The 18,976-nt window shown below is 37.1% G+C and overlaps 1 protein-coding gene across 1 annotated transcript; it reads right to left on the bottom strand.

Annotated features, from left to right (window-relative positions):
• Positions 1-2,526: 2,526 nt before the first annotated feature.
• Positions 2,527-10,908, bottom strand: LOC139155293 (vomeronasal type-2 receptor 26-like). The gene is made up of 6 exons (XM_070730414.1): positions 10,679-10,908; positions 9,563-9,854; positions 7,837-8,700; positions 5,810-6,040; positions 4,520-4,646; positions 2,527-3,428 (listed from the first exon to the last, which is right to left on the bottom strand). The coding sequence occupies exons 1-6, from the start codon at positions 10,906-10,908 to the stop codon at positions 2,527-2,529; spliced, it is 2,646 nt and encodes an 881-aa protein (XP_070586515.1).
• Between the last annotated feature and the right edge of the window lie 8,068 nt (positions 10,909-18,976).

Raw genomic sequence — 18,976 nt, 5'->3', positions numbered from 1 at the left:
CCTCAATCTGGCACAGATGACTTCCAATAGTTTCAAAACAGTTTCAAAATCAACGCTGGGAGCTACTGCATACCAGCACTGTAAATAGTCATTGCCATAACCATGCCCATGGCCCACCACATCTGGCCTCTCCAGTTTTCCAGTCTCTCTTCTGGATCATTCCAATTGCTTTGATGTGAATAGTGCCGATCATATGTTCTGGCTGTCACATGAGTGAGCTAAACAACTGGTATCCATGCCAGCAAGGCCATTCTGGCCAGCATGCCCTTATTGCAAATCAGCTGTCCATGCTGGTGTGGAGGAAGTAGGTGCCACCAGCCAAGACATATGACACTATCCGCTGGACTTACACCAGTGATGGTGAACCTATGGCACGGGTGCCACAGTTGGCACGTGGAGCCATATCCACTGGCACGTGAGCCATTGCTCTAGTTCAGCTCCAACATGCATGTGTGTTCCAGCCAGCTGATTTTTAGTTCACACAGAGGCTCTGGGGGGGCTTTTTGGCTTCCAGACAGTCTCTGGGGGATGTGGGGGGGGGGGCGTGTTTACCCTCCCATGGCTCCAAAACAGGGCTAAATATGAACCTACTGAGTCCACCAGAAGTTGGGAAACAGACCATTTCTGGCCTCCAGAGAGTTTTGCCCTCCCCAGGCATTGAATTGTGGATGTGGGGACGCAGGCATGCGCGATAAAGCGCACCCATGCTCTTTCGGCACCCAAGGGAAAAAGGTTCGCCATTACTGACCTACACCATTATGCCTTCCCACCTCATCCCTCATGTATGGCAAGCCAACAGGGGCTTGACAGAAACTTTCGTTTTAAATCTCTGCTCTCTGATACAGCATCCCTTTTCCCCAGAGATATCCCTTATTCCCATTCTCCCTGTTACCTGGAAATTGCTTAAGACTAAGTTCTTTTCTGAGATCTAGAGTTGGACTGTTTGTTTCATCAGGCTGGAGAACTATTGTTTTGTTTCAATCAACTATGTGATTTTAGTCTGTTTTTAATCTATGTATTAGAGTTATTGTTAGCTTTCCTGACACTCTTGGTTGGTATTGAATGACTTTAATAAATCAAGTGAATTAGATCAATCAAATAAATTAATAAAATTGAATTGGTATAAATCTTGTTATCATTCAAAGAATCAGCTAAGAATACACAAATGACTGCTAAACAAGTCTTAAATTTTCCAGCAATGTAATGTCATCAGAATAAAGTATAAAGCATTTTTAATTAAAATTTAAAATTTAAAAACTTAGAAACTTTAAAACTTAGAATGTAAAAGTATTTCAGAATGTCATTTATAAGGAATAATATCACAATATCTTGTCTTCAAATCACAGATTGGCAAGGTTTGAAGGATTATGTTTTATGGAGATTCTCAATCATCCAGGTCAGAGTTGTCCCAAAGTTCTGGACTTTCTTGTTTTTTCTTTCCTTTAAAAATGTTTAAATTTTCATTCAAGAAACTGAAGAACTAAACTGAAGAAACTTCTTGAGTGAGAAGCAAAATGCTTTCAGTAGAAAAAAAAAGTAAGAAAATACATTGTTTTTTGGATTTGAAAGACATCTGACTCTGCAAATGATTTCTTAAAAAGGACTATTTGAAGAGCAATGTAAAAGTGCTGGATCATGATATAATATGTTTTAGGTCTGAAACTAAACTTTTATAATACTATGAAATTACATTATTATTGAATAATATAAGTATCTATAATACTAGACAGCACAGTATCAACAGACTTCAAATTTCTAGGTTCTGTCATATCTCAAGACCTAAAATGGTCACCTAACATCAAAAACATCATCAAAAAAGCACAACAAAGAATGTTCTTTCTGTGCCAACTCAGGAACTCAAACTGCCCAAGAAGCTACTGATACAGTTCTACAGAGGAATCATTGAGTCTGTCATCTGCACCTCTATAACTGTCTGGTTCAGTTCTGCAAATTAACAAGACAGACACAGACCTCAGAGGATAATAAGAATTGCAGAAAAAACAATTACTGCCAACCTGCCTTCCATTGTGGACTTCTATACTGCTAGAATTAAAAAAACTCAATGAAAATATTTAATGACCCCTCGCATCCTGGACATAAATTGTTTCAACTCCTACCCTCAAAATGACATTATAGAGCACTGCACACCAAGACAACTAGACAAAAGAACAGATTCTTTCCCGAACGCCATCATTCTGCTAAATAAATAATTCCATCAACATTCAAACTATTCACTAAGGCTGCATTACTATTACTGTATGAACTTGTTGCTTGTATCCTTATGATTTATATTAATATTGATGGTATCCTGATTGCTTATTTGTACCCTGTGACAATCATTAAATGTTGTATCTCATGATTCTTGACCAATGTATCTTTTCTGTACACTGAGAGTATATGCACAACTGACAAATTCCTCATGTGTCCAATCTGACAAACTGTCCAAACTGTCCAAACTGACAAATTCCTTGTGTGTCCAATCATTTTTGGCCAATAAAGAATTCTATTCAATTCAATTTCATTCTGTTAGGGATTTCTTCTTGTTAATTGTTCCCGTGTGTTTAGCTTAGGTTTTAGCAAAATAATGTAACATTTGGGGAAAAAGATACAGCCCAACAGCCCTGCACTGGAGGCTAAAATTGAAAAGATCTCCACCGCCACCATGTATTTCCCTTTGGTGCTCAGATAGGTTGGGACAAAGGATAGCCAAACACTGCAGAAAACCAACATGCTGAAAGTGATAAATTTGGCTTCATTGAAACTATCAGGTAATTTCCGGGCAAGGAAAGCTACCGTGAAACTTGCGCATGCCAAGAAACTCAAGTAACCAAAAACATAGTAAAGCATTCCATATGAACCTTGATTACACTGCAAGATAATTTTATTAGGTGCTGAATGTGTATCAGCAGAAGGAAATGGGGGAGAGGTTACTACCCACGTAGCACAAATACTTGCCTGAATAAGGGAACAGCAAAGAACAATGGAATTGGCTAGTTTTCTCCCTACCCATTTTTTCATCCTTGATGCTGGATTGGTGGCCATAAAAGCCAAAACAACAGTCATGGTTTTGACCAACAGACAAGAAACAGCCACTGAAAATGTAATGGCAAAAATAGTTTGTTGGAGCGGACAAGTCATCTGGGTAGGTTTGCCAATAAAGAGTAATGAACAAAGAAAGCAGAGTAAGAGTGAGACAAGGAGAATGTATGTGAGATTCCGGTTGTTTGCTTTGACAATAGGGGTATTGTGGTGCTTCAGAAATATTCCTAGAACCAGAATGGTTATCAAGGAACATGAAAGAATCCCAAGAATTAAACCAATTCCCAGAAGCTCTTCATAGGACAAAAAATCTATGCCCTTGGGAATGCATAAATTATGATCTTTATTTGGGTAATGATTTTCTTGGCAATGAAAGCATTCAGCTGCATCTAGAGAAAAAAAGAAGAAAAACTGTGATTTCTCTCAAGTCCTCTTTAACTGAATGCTGGAATGGGGATAACAAATGCTGATGAATTCATGGTTATTCTGCAAAAATTTCACAGGTGCTGGACTGCTTACATTATCTTTGGGATTCCATTGGCATGCTCCTTATACTCCACTTTGAATTACAAAATGCTTAGAGAATCAAGAAAAAAATCTAAGTTTAACATTCTCAGAAATGAGACATCAATAAAAAATTATTTTGAGATCTTACTCAAAAATAAATATATTTATATTTTATTTGTAAGCTGCAGTTGCTTTCTATTGGTCTCCAGTCACAATTCAATGTATTGGTTATTACCTTTGAAGCCCAAATGACTCAGGATCAGAGTATCTCTGAGACCACCTTCTACCACATGCCTCCCAGTGACTGGTAAGAACCCACAGGACTGGCCTTCTTCAGATCCCTTCAGCTAAACAATTTCAGCTGGCAGGTCAGCAGGGGAGAGCCTTCTCTGTAGTGGCCCTGCCTCTCTTGAATCAGTTACCTCCTAGGATACACACTACCTCCACCTTATTGGCCTTCCAGAAAACTGTAAAGACCTGGCTTTTCTGACAGGCCTGGGACCACTGACCTCAAGCAGATGATTAACGAGGTCAGCCCATGAATGTATGGATGACTGTAACTATTTTAAATTGAAATGTCTTTTATACTGATCTATACTTGTTTTTATTGTGAACCACCCTGAGTCCTTAGGGAGTTGGGTGACATAGATATTTAATTAAATAAATAAATATAAAATTCTGTCTATTAGGGAAATGTATGAGCATTAATATCCAGGAACATCATTGACTAAAATAATGTACTATAGAAATAATAAATACAAAATGCCCTTTAGCCAAAAGCACCAGCCTGGAGATAAATTACTTACACTGGAAAAAGCCCAAATATACCAAGGCCTTCATACCTGTACCTGTAAAAAAGGAAGTGACTAAAATTTCACATGATTATGACATTTTGTCCTCATGCTGGAGACTAGTATGCATTTTTCTTTAAAAATGTAATCCTCCTTTTCGATAACCAGTATACAACTCTCACCCTTTGTTGTAGATATCTTCTCTTCTGAACATGGAATGCAATCATAACAGCAGAATTGCTTCCCTTCCTTCTTTTGCTTTCTATATCCAGAATGACAATTGTCATTACAAACAGAAAGTGGCTGTGTCTAACACATCAATAAATGTAATAAAAAATGGTTAGATTCTTTAGTATCATAGACAAAATGATTTTTTATTTTGTGGCAAAAAACACGGCATGATGAATATAAAAAAAATAATTTAATTAAAAATAAAACAAACAAAACAAAAGGAAATAAAACAACAACAACAACAACAACAGAGTTGGAAGGAACCTTGGAGGTCTTCTAGTCCAACCCCCTGCTTAGGCCGGAAACCCTACACCACTTCAGACAAATGGTTATCCAACATCTTAAAAACTTTCAATGTTGGAGCATTCACAATTTCTGGAGACAAGCTGTTCCTGATTAATTGTTCTAATTGTCAGGAAATTTCTCCTTAGTTCTAAGTTGCTTCTCTCCTTAAGGGGTTTCCACCCATTGCTTTTTATTCTACCCTCAGGTGCTTTGGAGAATAGTTTGATTCCCTCTTCTTTGCGGCAACCCCTGAGATATTGGGACACTGCTATTTTATCCCCCCTAGTCCTTCTTTTCATTAAACTAGACATACCCAGTTCTTGCAGCCCTTCTTCGTATGTTTTAGCCTCCAGTCCCCTAATCATGTTTGCTGTTCTTCTCTACACCCATTCTAGAGGCTCAACATCCTTTTTACATCCTGGCAACCAAAACTGAATTCAGTATTCCAAGCGTGGCCTTACCAAGCATTCTAAAGTGGTTTTAACACTTCTTAATTCTATATCTCTCTTTATGGAGCCTAGAATTGTGTTGGTTCTTTTGGCAGCTGCTGCACACTGTTGGCTTATATTTAAATGGCTATCCACTAGGACTCCAAGATCCCTCACACAGTTACTATTATTGAGCAAGGTACCACATATGCTCTACCTGTGCATTTTGTTTCTCTTGGTTTTTCTTGCTTCTATTTTTCTTACTTTTTCTTGCTTCCAATTTTGTTTTTCTTATTAAATTGACTTGGAGAATTCATCTGCATCTCTTCAAAGTTGGTTATATCAGAAGTCATAACAAAATCATTCCAAGATAAAAAAATAAACTGTTCTAGCTCTAGAGAACAATTCTTTTATGTTTCTCAAAATTAAAACACACTGAAAACATTTGGATTCCCTTCTTCAAAGTTTCAATTTCTTTACATTATTTAAAAATGTAGATACAGTCCTAGATATGCATTTAAGTCATACCTGATTAAACCAGCTGTGCCACACAATAGCATCATGGTTGATTGTAAATGCTTGGTTAAGATCAGCTTTTGGGGGATCCAATCTTCCAATCTTTACTCTAGCAAAGGACTGATTTGGGAATGTAATCCAATTAATGACATCAAATCCTGCTACCACCACTCCATTCTGATCAAAAAATATATAATCTCCTACAGTGTTGTTAAATGGAACTTGCTTCATACAGGAGTGAAGCTAGGATGAAGAGACCCATATTTAGTTTTGTCTATATCACTTCTAAAATCTATAAATCTCTTAGTTGCTATATTATCATTATCAAATAAAATATTTTGCAATTTAAATTTAATAGAGTGAGTTGATGGATACACATAGAACACAGTTTAAAAGAATGCTGAATTGATATCAGTTCTGCATTCAAGAGAGAAGAAATATTTCTTTACAACTGGCACCATGGGAAAGAAGTCTTATCTCCATACTGTGGCTAGGTGGCAAATCTTCTGGCCTATGAGGGCCAGAAGTAACAGGATGGCTGTGAAATGAAGAGTTGATATAAATAGTAAAGTAATAGAATCCTATGATGTTCAAATATTTTTATACTTATAAACATTCCTGAAATTGGCTTGGTAACAAATTGGCTTTCTATGCAGAATTTTTAGCATTAGTGGAAATAAATGCAGGGTAAAACTGAGTGGTGAGCAATTTAGACTTCTGAATTTTCCCCTTCCAAATAGAAGCTACCATCTAGAAAGCAGTTGCAGTAGTCCAGGTTTGACATAACAAGCACATGACTGAGAAAGGCTAAACAGATAGCAACTTTACCAATATGATAATGCATATCATTAGCCACTGAAGGATGGAACTAATAGTTTCTCAGATTACAGATCTGTTTCTTGGGGTGAATTTAATCTATTAAATTCATCCCAAGAACCATACACTGCAACGTCCTCCTGTCAACAACTACTTTAGCTTCAACCACAACAACTGTAACTTGTTGCTTGTATACTAAGATTTTTATTAATATTGTTTCTTCATTGCTTATTTGTCCCTTATGCAATCATTAAGTGTTGTACCACATGATTCTTGACAAATGTATCTTTTTCTTTTATGTACGCTGAGACCAAGGCAAATTGTTTGTGTGTCCAATCACTCTTGGCCAATAAAATTCTATTCTATTCTAACAACAGAAGAGCACGCAACAGATACAAACTTAATATTAACAGTTCCAAACTGGACTGTAAAAAATATGACTTTAGCAATCGAGTTGTCAAAGTGTGGAACTCACTACCGGACTCCATAGTAGCAACCACTAACCCTCAACATTTTTCCCTTAGATTATCCACGATTGACCTCTCCAGATTTCTAAGAGGTCAGTAAGGGGCATGCATAAGTGCACCAGGGTGCCTTCAGTCCCCTGTCCAATTGTCTCTCCTATATCTCATATTTCTTTTCTTCCACTCATATATCTCTTCCTCTATCCTCCATTGATGTATTGCATTTTATTCATATATCTTCACTTCTATACTTTCTTTCTTTCCTTTCTTTGATATATATTCTACATGGTTAATCTCATTAACCTTCATTATGTATTGGACAAAATAAACAAACAAACAAACAAATAAATAAAATAATCTGTTTTTAATTTTAAAAGCTGGAAATACAATAACTGATCTGTAGTTTCTTCATCTTTCTTGGTCAATCTTTCTCTAGGAAGTTAAATACCTACTTTTTGGGGATATAACTTTAACATTTCCTGGGCATAGTAATACTTTGTCTTATACAAAGTAATTTCAATCATGTTGTAAATTTCAATCTGTTTTATGGTAAAAGACTAGCATACTTATGAAACTACCACATCCTCCCTTCCACAAATGATGTGAGGCAGGTGTAAGGTATTGTTGGCAGTGTTGCTATACACTGTGTATTTATTACAAACTCTTATATTGTTTTTCATGACTTGGAAGTATACTATTGGTATATGCTTACAGTTCTATAGCTGTAGATTATGTGGTAGCAGTTCTCACAGGACTTACCTGCCATGGTTGATAATTCAGTTTTATTGCCTTCTCTTCTTTCATCATTGTTCTAGGTTTGGAGTTTAATATGAACAGTGCATCCAAGGCATGGGCCACTACATATACAGCGTTATAGATGCTGTAGCTGTGACCAGTCATGCTTATTTCAAAAAAGGGCCCCAAAAGATTTTCCAGTTTTTCTTCTCCACTACAAATAGCACCCTCAATTTGACCTGAAAAAGTATTGGGGAAAACACAGCGAAAGGCTTGTTCCCAAAAATCTGTGATTAAACCATCTCCTGTTGCAATGGAAGGTTTCTTTCCCTGAATAAACATTTTAAATTGCTGCATATTTTTAGAATGAATTGCAAAAGATAAAGCACCATGAAGGACCTGAATATCCCAAACCCATTGATAAACAAGGGATTTTATCTCCATTTGGGCAGTAAAAATCCAGACTTTACCCTTAGGTTTACATATAATGACCTCTATTTCGGGAAAGTATAATACCCATCTCAAAAATATGATGGAATCAGCTTCTCCGTAGAAGATCAAAGCATTAGCTGCACTGCTCATGATTTTTTCATACATTTCAGACCCTTTCCTTATTATATCTTCCTTATAATCCTCAAAACTTACATTCTCAGGGCATGTTTCTATGAAAGCTAAACAGATTCCCTTCTCAGAAAATAATGGAAGAATGAGCTTCAGAAACATTTCTCCATTATCTTTATCATCAGCGATGAATCCAATCCATATCCATTTGAAATGGAGGAGTAACTGAAGAATTCCTAGATACTGAAGGGTGTCATCTGGAACCATCCGGTAAGGGGAAAGGAATTCAGTTTTACTTTTCCTCTTTAGAGTAGAACCATACAGGAGCTACAAACAAATTTAGAAATGGGGTGATATGAAGTATAGATATATCAAATAAATGTTCGTTTCTGTGGAATATTGTGAATCTGCATGATAATGATTATTTGTCCCAATCTAGTGATTTACTATGGGAACTAATACCTATAAAATCCATGCTTCATCGTCTGATATATCAATATAAACAATGACAATTTCTTTTATTTTGTTACAGAAATGAATATTTTTAGAAAAGATGAATATTTATTAATTGTACTATTGAAGGGCATTTTTATTTACAGTAACAATAATATTGGGAATAAATGCAATCTAATGGTAGAGTGGGGATGATAATAGCTATTGAAAGCTTGGTGAAAATAAAAATTGAATTATTAAGCCCATTACTCCAAATAAATGGTAAAGCAAAGCAACATATCAGGAAAGTATTTGTCTAATGATACATTTTTTAAAAAAATTAAAATTAAAAATCTCGGTGTAAATCTTTAATTGTAAACATTATAAAAATAATGATTCTTATAAATATTGTCCTATGCTGTTTCAGTTTAAAATTTAATTATTCCATGTTTAACATACAAGTTTCTCAAACATTATGTTTTGTCCCTCTATCACAACTTAAAGGTACACAATTTTGTACCCAATTTTAAACTGAGAAATTATTTTAGGATGGTAGTAATCTCCCATTTGCCTATTCATGAAGATCACATAATATGATTTGAACCAAGTTGAAACAATTTCATAAAATCACATATGACATTAATTGCAAAATATCTCTGCCTGCATAAAACGTATTGCTTTTCGGAATGTAAATATAAATATAAACCAAGAACACTCCATTTTTTTAAAAATTCTACATTCTGTACATGCCTCCTACCTGTGGAGTCTTATAGATACCTAAAATGTTTGATATTAGGTGAGATGTGTCTGAGCGAAGACCCCCTATGATTGCACTTAGTTTATCCTTGAAGCCACACTCAAAATTGGGAATAAATTTGTTTTTTGTAGAAATAAGTTGCATTGTGGCTTGGTAGGTCAATCTGGCATCAGAGTAGATATCATACATGTGGAATCCCAGGGTGACATTGGGTAAAATGAAGGGATTTTCATTGATTTGTTTTATTGCAAATTCCAAAGCCAAGACATGCTGATAGTTCTTAGTCACCACACTACAAAAAGATTTTCATGGGTTGTAAGCATATATCTTGCTTCATAAATTAGGACATTTTTTAAAAAATTCACATATTACATTATTTTAAAAATATGCTACATTTCCTGAGGTAATCCTCATGTTGATCTCTTACAGCACTTTTTAAAGAGAGGTGTAAATACATGTATTGCTTTTTCTAATAAAAAATAAAATTCTTTTAAAAGTGTGCAAAAATGTATGATTTTAAGCAATATTTTCTGATTTAAAATGCATTGTTAAGTGAGATTTCTTTCTTCCATTTAATTATATTACAAAGTTGAATATTTCAAAGAATTTTTTTCAAAAAAACATGAATAAAATTAAAATGAAAAATTAAGGGAAAATAATGGAACAAAAAAGTGTTTTATAAAATTAATGTATTCTGAAATGGTATTCTGAAATGGGTTTTTTCCTCAAAGAAAGATAATCATTTCTTGAATTTCCTTTACAGTATATAAATGGCATTTACAATGGAATCTTTAAGATAAATAAAGATTTCTTCAATGAGGTTATATCTTTTGATCTGAAACAAAATATTTGCTCCATTTTTAAAAATTCAAATAATTCTGTTGCTTTCTTCACTTTCACTTAGAATAAATCAACAATGTTGACTCTAGATAAGGACAATGCTGTGTTCTCTTCCGGAAGTGTTTTAAACACATGGAATGGATACGCAGCAGTAAAAGGATCTGAATCTTTAACAAATACAAGTCCTGCTTCAGTTCTTGCATCAGTCTTTTAGACATACAAATGATCATTTCAAATGTACACATCTGCTGAAAAGTATTGTGGGGCAAATCTTACATAATTTCTTCTGATGATATTGGAAGAGGTTGATGGCTGAAATCGGCTGGAATAGATAAGATGAAGCTTTGAGAAACGATGCCACCAATTATAATGTCTCCTGGCTGATAATATTGATGAAGAATTGGAGGAAGGTTTTGGAATCCACACTTAGCAGCTTTACATGATATCCAGAAAAGTAGCGTCACTAGTAATATCACTGATAATCCATATTCAGAGCAAATTTTCATTTTCAGACATAAAATTTTTATTTGAGGACATAGTTTGGTAATGAACATTTGCTAATAATAAAGTCCTATCATTCCTAATATCTCATATTCCATATCTGAAAAGCAACACATTTTAGCAATTGAACTAATATATACTAGAATTTCTCCTTCTTGAATTGTTGAATGATAAGCATTTATAATACCATTTATAATGGATGTTTTGTTATTCTCTATTTTAAATCCAGAGCCAATTTATAAAGTGGAAATATTAATTGAAATAATTACACTGTCATTTTAGGTTCTGCTATAAATATTTCCTTTTGGAATAGAAGTATTTTCTCTCTACTTTGGGGACAACTGAAAGTTTAAAAAATAAATAAGGTAAAAAGATCGAAGCTTTCTCTGATTCCAAAGAGAGAGATGCAAATGTTTCATCACACAAGTGTGAGGAATAAAATTCTAGAGAAAGTCTTGCATCATAATTGATGTATTTTATATTAATTGATTTTTTCTTCTGTAAGTAAAATATATCATCATGGTATGGGGAAGTGTAGGGAGGGGAGGACAGAAGAAAGAATTATAGACATTCCAGAAAAAAAGAAGACAATGTCTGTGTTATGTTAAGGAAAAAAGATTTAATTCATATTTTTACCAAAATGTATCAATAACCAAAACTGAAATAAATAATAAATGAATTCATTCTCCTATATTAGGATCGTTAGTTTCCATGAAGGCTGAGTCAGAAATGTCCATCTTTATATCATTCTTTTTTGTTTGAATCTGACTAAATACACGATATGCAAAGCATGAGTCATAGCAAAGAAAGAACTATACTTACACGATATAGCTTTGATCAGAAATGATTTTACACATCAGTTTTGTAACCTCCAGTCTCTCCAATCCAGTGCAAGTAGTCTCCTGTTTCACGTATCCTAGCAGTCGCCCAACACTGCTTGGGGGGCCTGATTCATTTGAACCAGATCAGAACCTCTTGGAGGGGTAGTGCAGAAGGTAAACACCATCAGATTTCCTGGGAGGGGTGGCTTCCCCCTCCCCAGGGAGCCGACAAGAGCTCCTGACCAGCAGCAGCTAGGAAATTACCTGTCATCCTAGTCATGGCAGCCACAAATGGAAGGATTTTTACTTGAAGATTGAAGTCACCTGGGAAGGAAAATATTAATATTATTTGCTGGAGAGGATAGAAAATAGAGAACTGGTGAGTATTTATTGCCAATAGAAGCATGAAATGGACTGTTGGGAAACCTTTAAAGGGGAACAAAAGGACAGGAAATTTGGAAAGTGACTATCTAGCGAATTGGGAATTGTAGGGAAAATAAAAAAAGAAAGTGGAATTGAAATCCATGCCCATCTTTTGGAGACTCATAACTTTGCTAAATTTGTGGTGGCTATTTAAAAACTTTGAAAAGAAGATGAAATAAGGATACCTTTTGGACAGAATGAATATTGGAATAGGGAAACAAAATTGAAGAGCACTTAGTGATTGATATCCACTGGTTGGAGGACTTAATATTTTAATGGACTTCTTGACAGCTGTTGGCCTTGAATAAGAAAAATATCTTTGATATTTGCAAAACACAGAACTATGACTAATTTGTTATTATAATAAAAGACATTCTGGACCTACTCAACTTCAATATTTATTTATTTATTTATTTATTCAATTTTTATGCCGCCCTTCTCCTTAGACTCAGGGTGGCTTACAACATGTTAGCAATAGCACTGTTTAACAGAGCCAGCATATTGCCCCCACAATCCGGGTCCTCATTTTACCCACCTCGGAAGGATGGAAGGCTGAGTCAACCTTGAGCCGGTGATGAGATTTGAACCACTGACCTTCAGATCTACAGTCAGCTTCAGTGGTCTGCAGTACAGCACTCTACTGCTGCACCACCCCGGCTCCATTGATTAAGATCAGAGCGATTTGGAGCTTGAACAACCTAAGTGCTGTAACAGGTAGCATTTCTTTTAAAAGAAGACAACTGAAAAGTCTATGAAATAACAATTGTTAGTAGTTGAATCAATTGAAAAAAATGATGAATCTTAATACTGAGGATATGTAGACAAATGACTGAAGAATTGATGGCAATTTTGAAAGAGTTATTTTGAAAGAGTTATTTTAGTTATAACAGGTGTTCAAGAGGATCTGAAAAGAAGCTTTTTGGGACTTGGAGTGGACAGAGAAAAGAAAAAAGATCTAGATGACAACAATGATGATAATGAGGAATTAGAGAAAAATAACAACAATAAAGAAGAAATTAATGAGAAAGAAGACAAGGAAAAGATAAGGAACTAGAAAAGAGCAATCAGATTGATGAAAATATTTGGACTTACAGTGGCAGAAAAAAAGGCATTCTGAATAAACAAATGGATGAGCATGATGAAACTTATGATGATTACACTGGGTTTGGCAGAGAAAATGGGGAAATATTGCTAATAGGAGAAACAATTTAAAATAGAAGTGGGAAATAGAGAAATGAGATTAAGAAGAGGTAAAGATAGAATTAGGAAAAAATTTGGAGGGGAAAAAGCTGGGGTTTTAAGGGTAAAAGGAAGGGGGGAAAGCTTAAGAAAAGGAGAATGGAAAATTACAGAAAATGATTGATTGAAGGTAAATGAAACAGATTTCTCTCATCATCTCTTTCATTTTTTCAATTTTTAAGTATAGAGTATAGATTGTGATTATTCAATTTTTTAAAACGTTATTTTAGTAGCATTGTACTTTTTATTAAGTTGATGTAAAACTGGTTATATTAAATGAATTATTAGAATAAATTATTATTTCTTTATATAAGATATGTTCGATATACAAGGTTTGCCCAGAAAGTAATGCACCACATTTTTTCTCAGCTTACAGTAATGGTACGAATGTGAAACTTTACATTATTTGAATTGTCAGGAGTGCATGTGTAAATTTTGCATTTTTCCAGACAAATAGCGTGGCTGCAGCAGTGTTTCAAAATGGTGTCTGTAAGTGATGTATGTTACAAACAGTGTGTTGTCATTGAATTTCTCACTGCAGAGAAAGAAACTGTTGGCAACATTCACAAACTTTTTGTACATCTGCAGTTGACAGAAATATGGTTAGTCACAGGGCAGAGTGGGTAATGCCCAGTGATGGGCTACGAGCTGGAAGGTTTTACCTGTAGCTCCATGTGCGATTTTGCTACCTCCACAGGTGTAGCAGCAAAATCGTGCTGATCCCGCAAGAACTTACAAGCTGTGGAGGCGAGTGCAATTTAGCATTCCATCTCATAGCCCACCACTGGTGAGGCCATTAGAGGTGATTCGCACAGTGCAGAAATGGCTTTGTGACCAGAACAATGAATGGTATTGACTGAGCATACACATTCTTGTGTCTCACTGGAGGAAAGCCATAGAAGAAGATGGAGATTATGTGGAAAAATAGGGAATGTATAAGAAACATAATTCTTTCTAGTGTGTACATTTCATGGTGTTCAATAAATAATTGTTGAAGAAAAAAATGTGGTGCATCACTTTCTGGGTAACCCTTGTATGATGAGAACACTTTGTAAGGGGGCCAATATAATGAAGGAATTTGAAGATTATTGATGCCATTGAAGGAAATATGATGTAAAAATGAATTAGCTTGAAATTTTACGACAAGCCAAAAAATACAACGTGGATTACTCATTGGGCATTTGGAATCGGTTGTAATGGGGGGAAAAAGATAAGTAAAGAGGAACAATAAGGCCTAAAATTAAGGGGCATAAGAAATAATGTTATCTAGTAAAATTAAACCATATAAATATTTCAAGATTAAAAAGTGAAATAATTGGTGATTGACCCAGGAGACAAAACTAGGGGGTTAGGTGGCATTAGAGTGGTGTAACATATGCCAAGTTTACAGAAATTACAAACATAGAACAAAAGTAATTATTTGAGAAGTGGCATAAAAATAAGGAATCAGTCTGCCAAATATAAGTTGAGTGAGGATGAGAGTGTTAGCAGACCAAATAAATTGAGAAATAAATCAATTCCACACTTGCGCTTCTCGCTGGGTCAGATTTATTAACAGCCATGTCGGGATTCGACTGGAATCATTCCAACTCTGAGTCCCTTAGATTACATCTGGGTCAAAACCCCATCTCACATCCCCACACCCACAAGTACAGTCATGAGGACCAATCATATGCAGGATTCCTGATTACTTCCTGTGTTTGTTACTATGGCATCTGCAGAAAGGAATGTGTGGTGGCATATCTCTCTCTTTCACTCCCAAACTGTGTCAGGACCACCTTGGACTTCACATAATGACTTTGGTCCTGGCAGGCGGCCTCCCTTCCCACAAAACCCATTTCCTGGAATGATAGAATAAGTATAGGGGTTAGTACCGTTCCAAACCATCCTACCTTACCCCTCCGGGACCCTTTGGCTTGTTCAGATAATTCTCATGGAACTGCTTGACTAACCGATCAGCACTGACATCTTGACTCTTTACCCAGGTAGCCTCCGACAGAGGGTACCCCTTCCAATGAATTAGGTACTGCAAATTTCTCTGGAAAATGCAGGAGTCCAAAATCTTTTTCACTTCATACTGGGGTTCCCCCTGAATTACTACAGGGGAAGGGGGTGACTGTGCATGTGGCTGTATGTTGCACCTGATCACCGACTTAAGCAGGCTGCAGTGAAATACAGGGTGCATCCTCCCTAGGATTCTAGGCAGCGAAACCTGCACCGTGACCAGGTTGATTACTTTCACTATTGGGAAAGGGCCCAGGAATTTTGGGCCTAGCTTTTTGCTAGGCAGCCTTGACTAAATGTATTTGGTAGACAGGAAAACTTTATCTCCCACTCGAAAAGGGGGTTGGGGAGATCGGTGCTTATCTGCTTGTTTCTTGTAGGCTTACCCTGCCTGCGTCAGTACCTTCTTGGTATTCTCCCATCCTCTCTTCAGCTTCTCCATCCACTCCACCTATGTGATAGATGAGGGAGATTCTGTAGGTAGTTCCGGCATGGTAACAAAATCCTGACCACTGGTAACCTGGAAAGGGGTTAGTCCCATGCTGCTGTGTATAGAATGATTGTACGCTACTTCTGCAAAAGGCAGCAATTCAGTCAATTGTTCTGCTGGTAACTCACATAACATCTAAGGTACTGTTCCACTAGGGTGTTAGCTCTTTCTACTGCTCCATTTGTGGAAGGGTGAAATGCAGTATTGAATCCTTGGGTGGAACCAATGGTGCAGACAAATTCTTTCCAGAATCTGGCTGTGAATTGGATCCCCCGATCTGATATTCTCCACTAAGATTTTGCTAACAAGGCATCTCGAGCACCCTGTATCTATCAGTGCCCCTATTTCTTCATCTTTCCCTGTGGTCATTGCTTTAATCCTTGCCTTAATGATGAATGGATGGATGGACTCACTCACCATTGGGTTGTCCTCTCTACCGGGCTTCTCATTCCAATTGGGCATGGTTCCTGAAGGAATAGAGTTTTCACCTTTAGCAAAATCTTCAGGAGGGCACAGCTCTGTAGTTTGAAAGGCCCAGAGACTCTGCATAGGGGCTTCTTCAGATCCTCTTTCTGCTACCGGGCATGGCTTGGGGTTAGGGGGAGAGAGGGGTGTCAAACAGTCTGTCCCCTTATGGCCAATATGGTCACATCTGTAGCAATTTGTTCCCCTTATAACCCCTGAGCAAGGGGAGCCCAGCTGACAAGGGAAAAGGAAGCCTCTTGAAAAATCGTATGTTGCATGGGGTGACAAAGCAACTGTGGTGGCACACCAGTCACCCAGCTATCTCCCACCTGCAGTTCACACACCTCTCTCAACTTTGGATTAAAGGCACTTTTGAAAATATGGACCAAACAGTCCTCTGGCCACCCTTTCAGGCTACAGGAAATCATTTGAAATTCTTCTATGAAATTCTTCACAGGCTTGCCCGCCTTTTTCATTTGGAAAATTCTGGTCTCAGCTTTTAAATGTCTTGTTGCACTATTTGGCTCATAAGCCCTTTAAATTATGCAATTTAGGAAGCAGGCTGCCATTTGCAATCAGAGGAGCAGGAGAAGGGGGGCCGAGCAGGTTTTGAAATCCCCCCACAAAGGAATCCCTTTGATATGCATTTGGCTTGGTTCTATCTTGCAATTCACTTAGGGAATCAGTGGTGGGAAGGAGGTCTACATTATTCATTTTTGCTGTGTAGAAAGGCAACTTCAGGGGGCCATGGGGATCTTCAGAAACCCATGGGCATCTCAGCCACCCCCCACTCAGGAAGATAGATTGTTTCCGGCTTGTTCATTTCAGCCCCAAGCCTGTTCCTCCCCTCTTTACCTTTGCAATGTTGAATGCTGTCCGGCTCCTACTGCAGAGAGGGTGTGTGGGTGTAGGAAATTCCAAGCCCTTCCACCTTCAGATTCTTGGTTAACTCCCTTTGTTCCATTATTTGGATTGGGGAGAGTTGGAATTGAAATGTTAGCAAACCAAATAGCTCGAGAAATAAATCAATTCCATGCCTGTGCTTCTCACTGGGTCAGATTTATTAACAGCCATGTCTGGATTCAACTGGAATCATTCCAACTCTGAGTCCTTTAGATTACATCCAGGGCAAAACCCCATCTCACATCCCCACACCCACAAGTACAGTCATGAGGGCCAATCATATGCAGGATTCCTGATTCCTTCCTGTGTTTGTTACTATGGCATCTGCAGAAAGGAATGTGTGGTGGCATATCTCTCTCACTCCCAAACTGTGTCAGGCCCACCTTGGACTTCACATAATAACTTTGGGCCTGACAGATAGAAACTCAGGGAACTGTATCAGAGGGAAGAAGAGGACGTAGAGGGGTGAGGTAGAGGAATGGAAAGAAGTAGAAAATATAGAGAGTTAATAGAGAGATGATGATGGAGGAAAGGAGAGAGGGGAGAGGAGTAAGAACGTAGGAAGAGGGGAGATTGAGATTGAAGAGACTGAAGTTGAGAAAGGTGCAAAATAAGATATTGGTTTATGAACTATTGAAAATGTATTTGCATCATATTGATATATTTTAAGGCATATGTGTCATGTTATAAAAATGGAATTTATGGAGAAAAAAATGGGGGTGGGGTAGGAAAACAAAATCTGGTCCAAAGTTCAAACATCATCAAAAGGGTGAAAAAGATTTGCTGCCCTGGTCATGATTCTATTCCATACATTAAATACAGTGGTAGGCTGCTTCCTGGTCAGAACCGTTCAGACAAACTGGTAATTGTGATCACAAGTCCCTGGCACTATCCTTTCCATTTATAACTAACTTTCTTGCTCATTCCCTTGGCCCACGCTGTCCCACTGAGTTCCACATCATGCCAGTTGTACTCACCAGAGGTGCCTGGCCTCATAGCTTCATATTTGTATCTCTGTTCTATTTGTGTTAAGTCATTGTGAGTGTTTGGGGTGCAATGAGGTTTTCTGGTTGTGAGAGCGCATGCATGCACACACACTTTGCTTGCACACACCCTTAATAATACAATGTTGAAAAGGCACTATGTGACCTTAAACCTTCCCTATCAATTGGGCCTCATGGTCTATGTGCATACAAAATACATGTAAAGATCTGGAGACTCTCTGGGTTTGTGTGCCAAATAAAGAAGGTTCGGTCATTAGAATTGGGGTGATCTATAGGCCTCCAGGGCAATCTGGGGAATATGACAACAAGATGGTGGATGAAATTACCTAAATGGCAGTAAAGGGAGATATTGTGGTTATAGGTTATTTCAACATGCCTGATATTGACTGGTATATCCCCAGTACCCTTACATGCAAAAGTAAGAATATAGTATAGGCCTTTACAGCAGCAGTTTGGCACAGCTGGTTAAGACACCGACTAGAGGGGTGAATATTCTAGATTTAGTTTTTATGAATGGGAATTGGGTTTCAGAGGTTAAGGTGGGAGAAAATTTAGGTTGCAGTAGCCATCTATGTTTGTGGTTTGATGTAAAAACTGATTGTGAGCAGTCCTATACTGCAACCAAAGTATTGGATTTCAGAAAAACAAATGTTAATGCAATGGGGGAATATTTAAATAATGAATTAAAGGGGATGGATAAAATGGCAGGAGTGAGCACCCAGTG

This window comes from Erythrolamprus reginae, unplaced genomic scaffold (genome assembly GCF_031021105.1).
Source record: "Erythrolamprus reginae isolate rEryReg1 unplaced genomic scaffold, rEryReg1.hap1 H_1, whole genome shotgun sequence".
In the NCBI taxonomy this organism is placed as follows: domain Eukaryota; kingdom Metazoa; phylum Chordata; class Lepidosauria; order Squamata; family Dipsadidae; genus Erythrolamprus; species Erythrolamprus reginae.
This window is presented reverse-complemented; position numbering and strand designations above follow the sequence as displayed.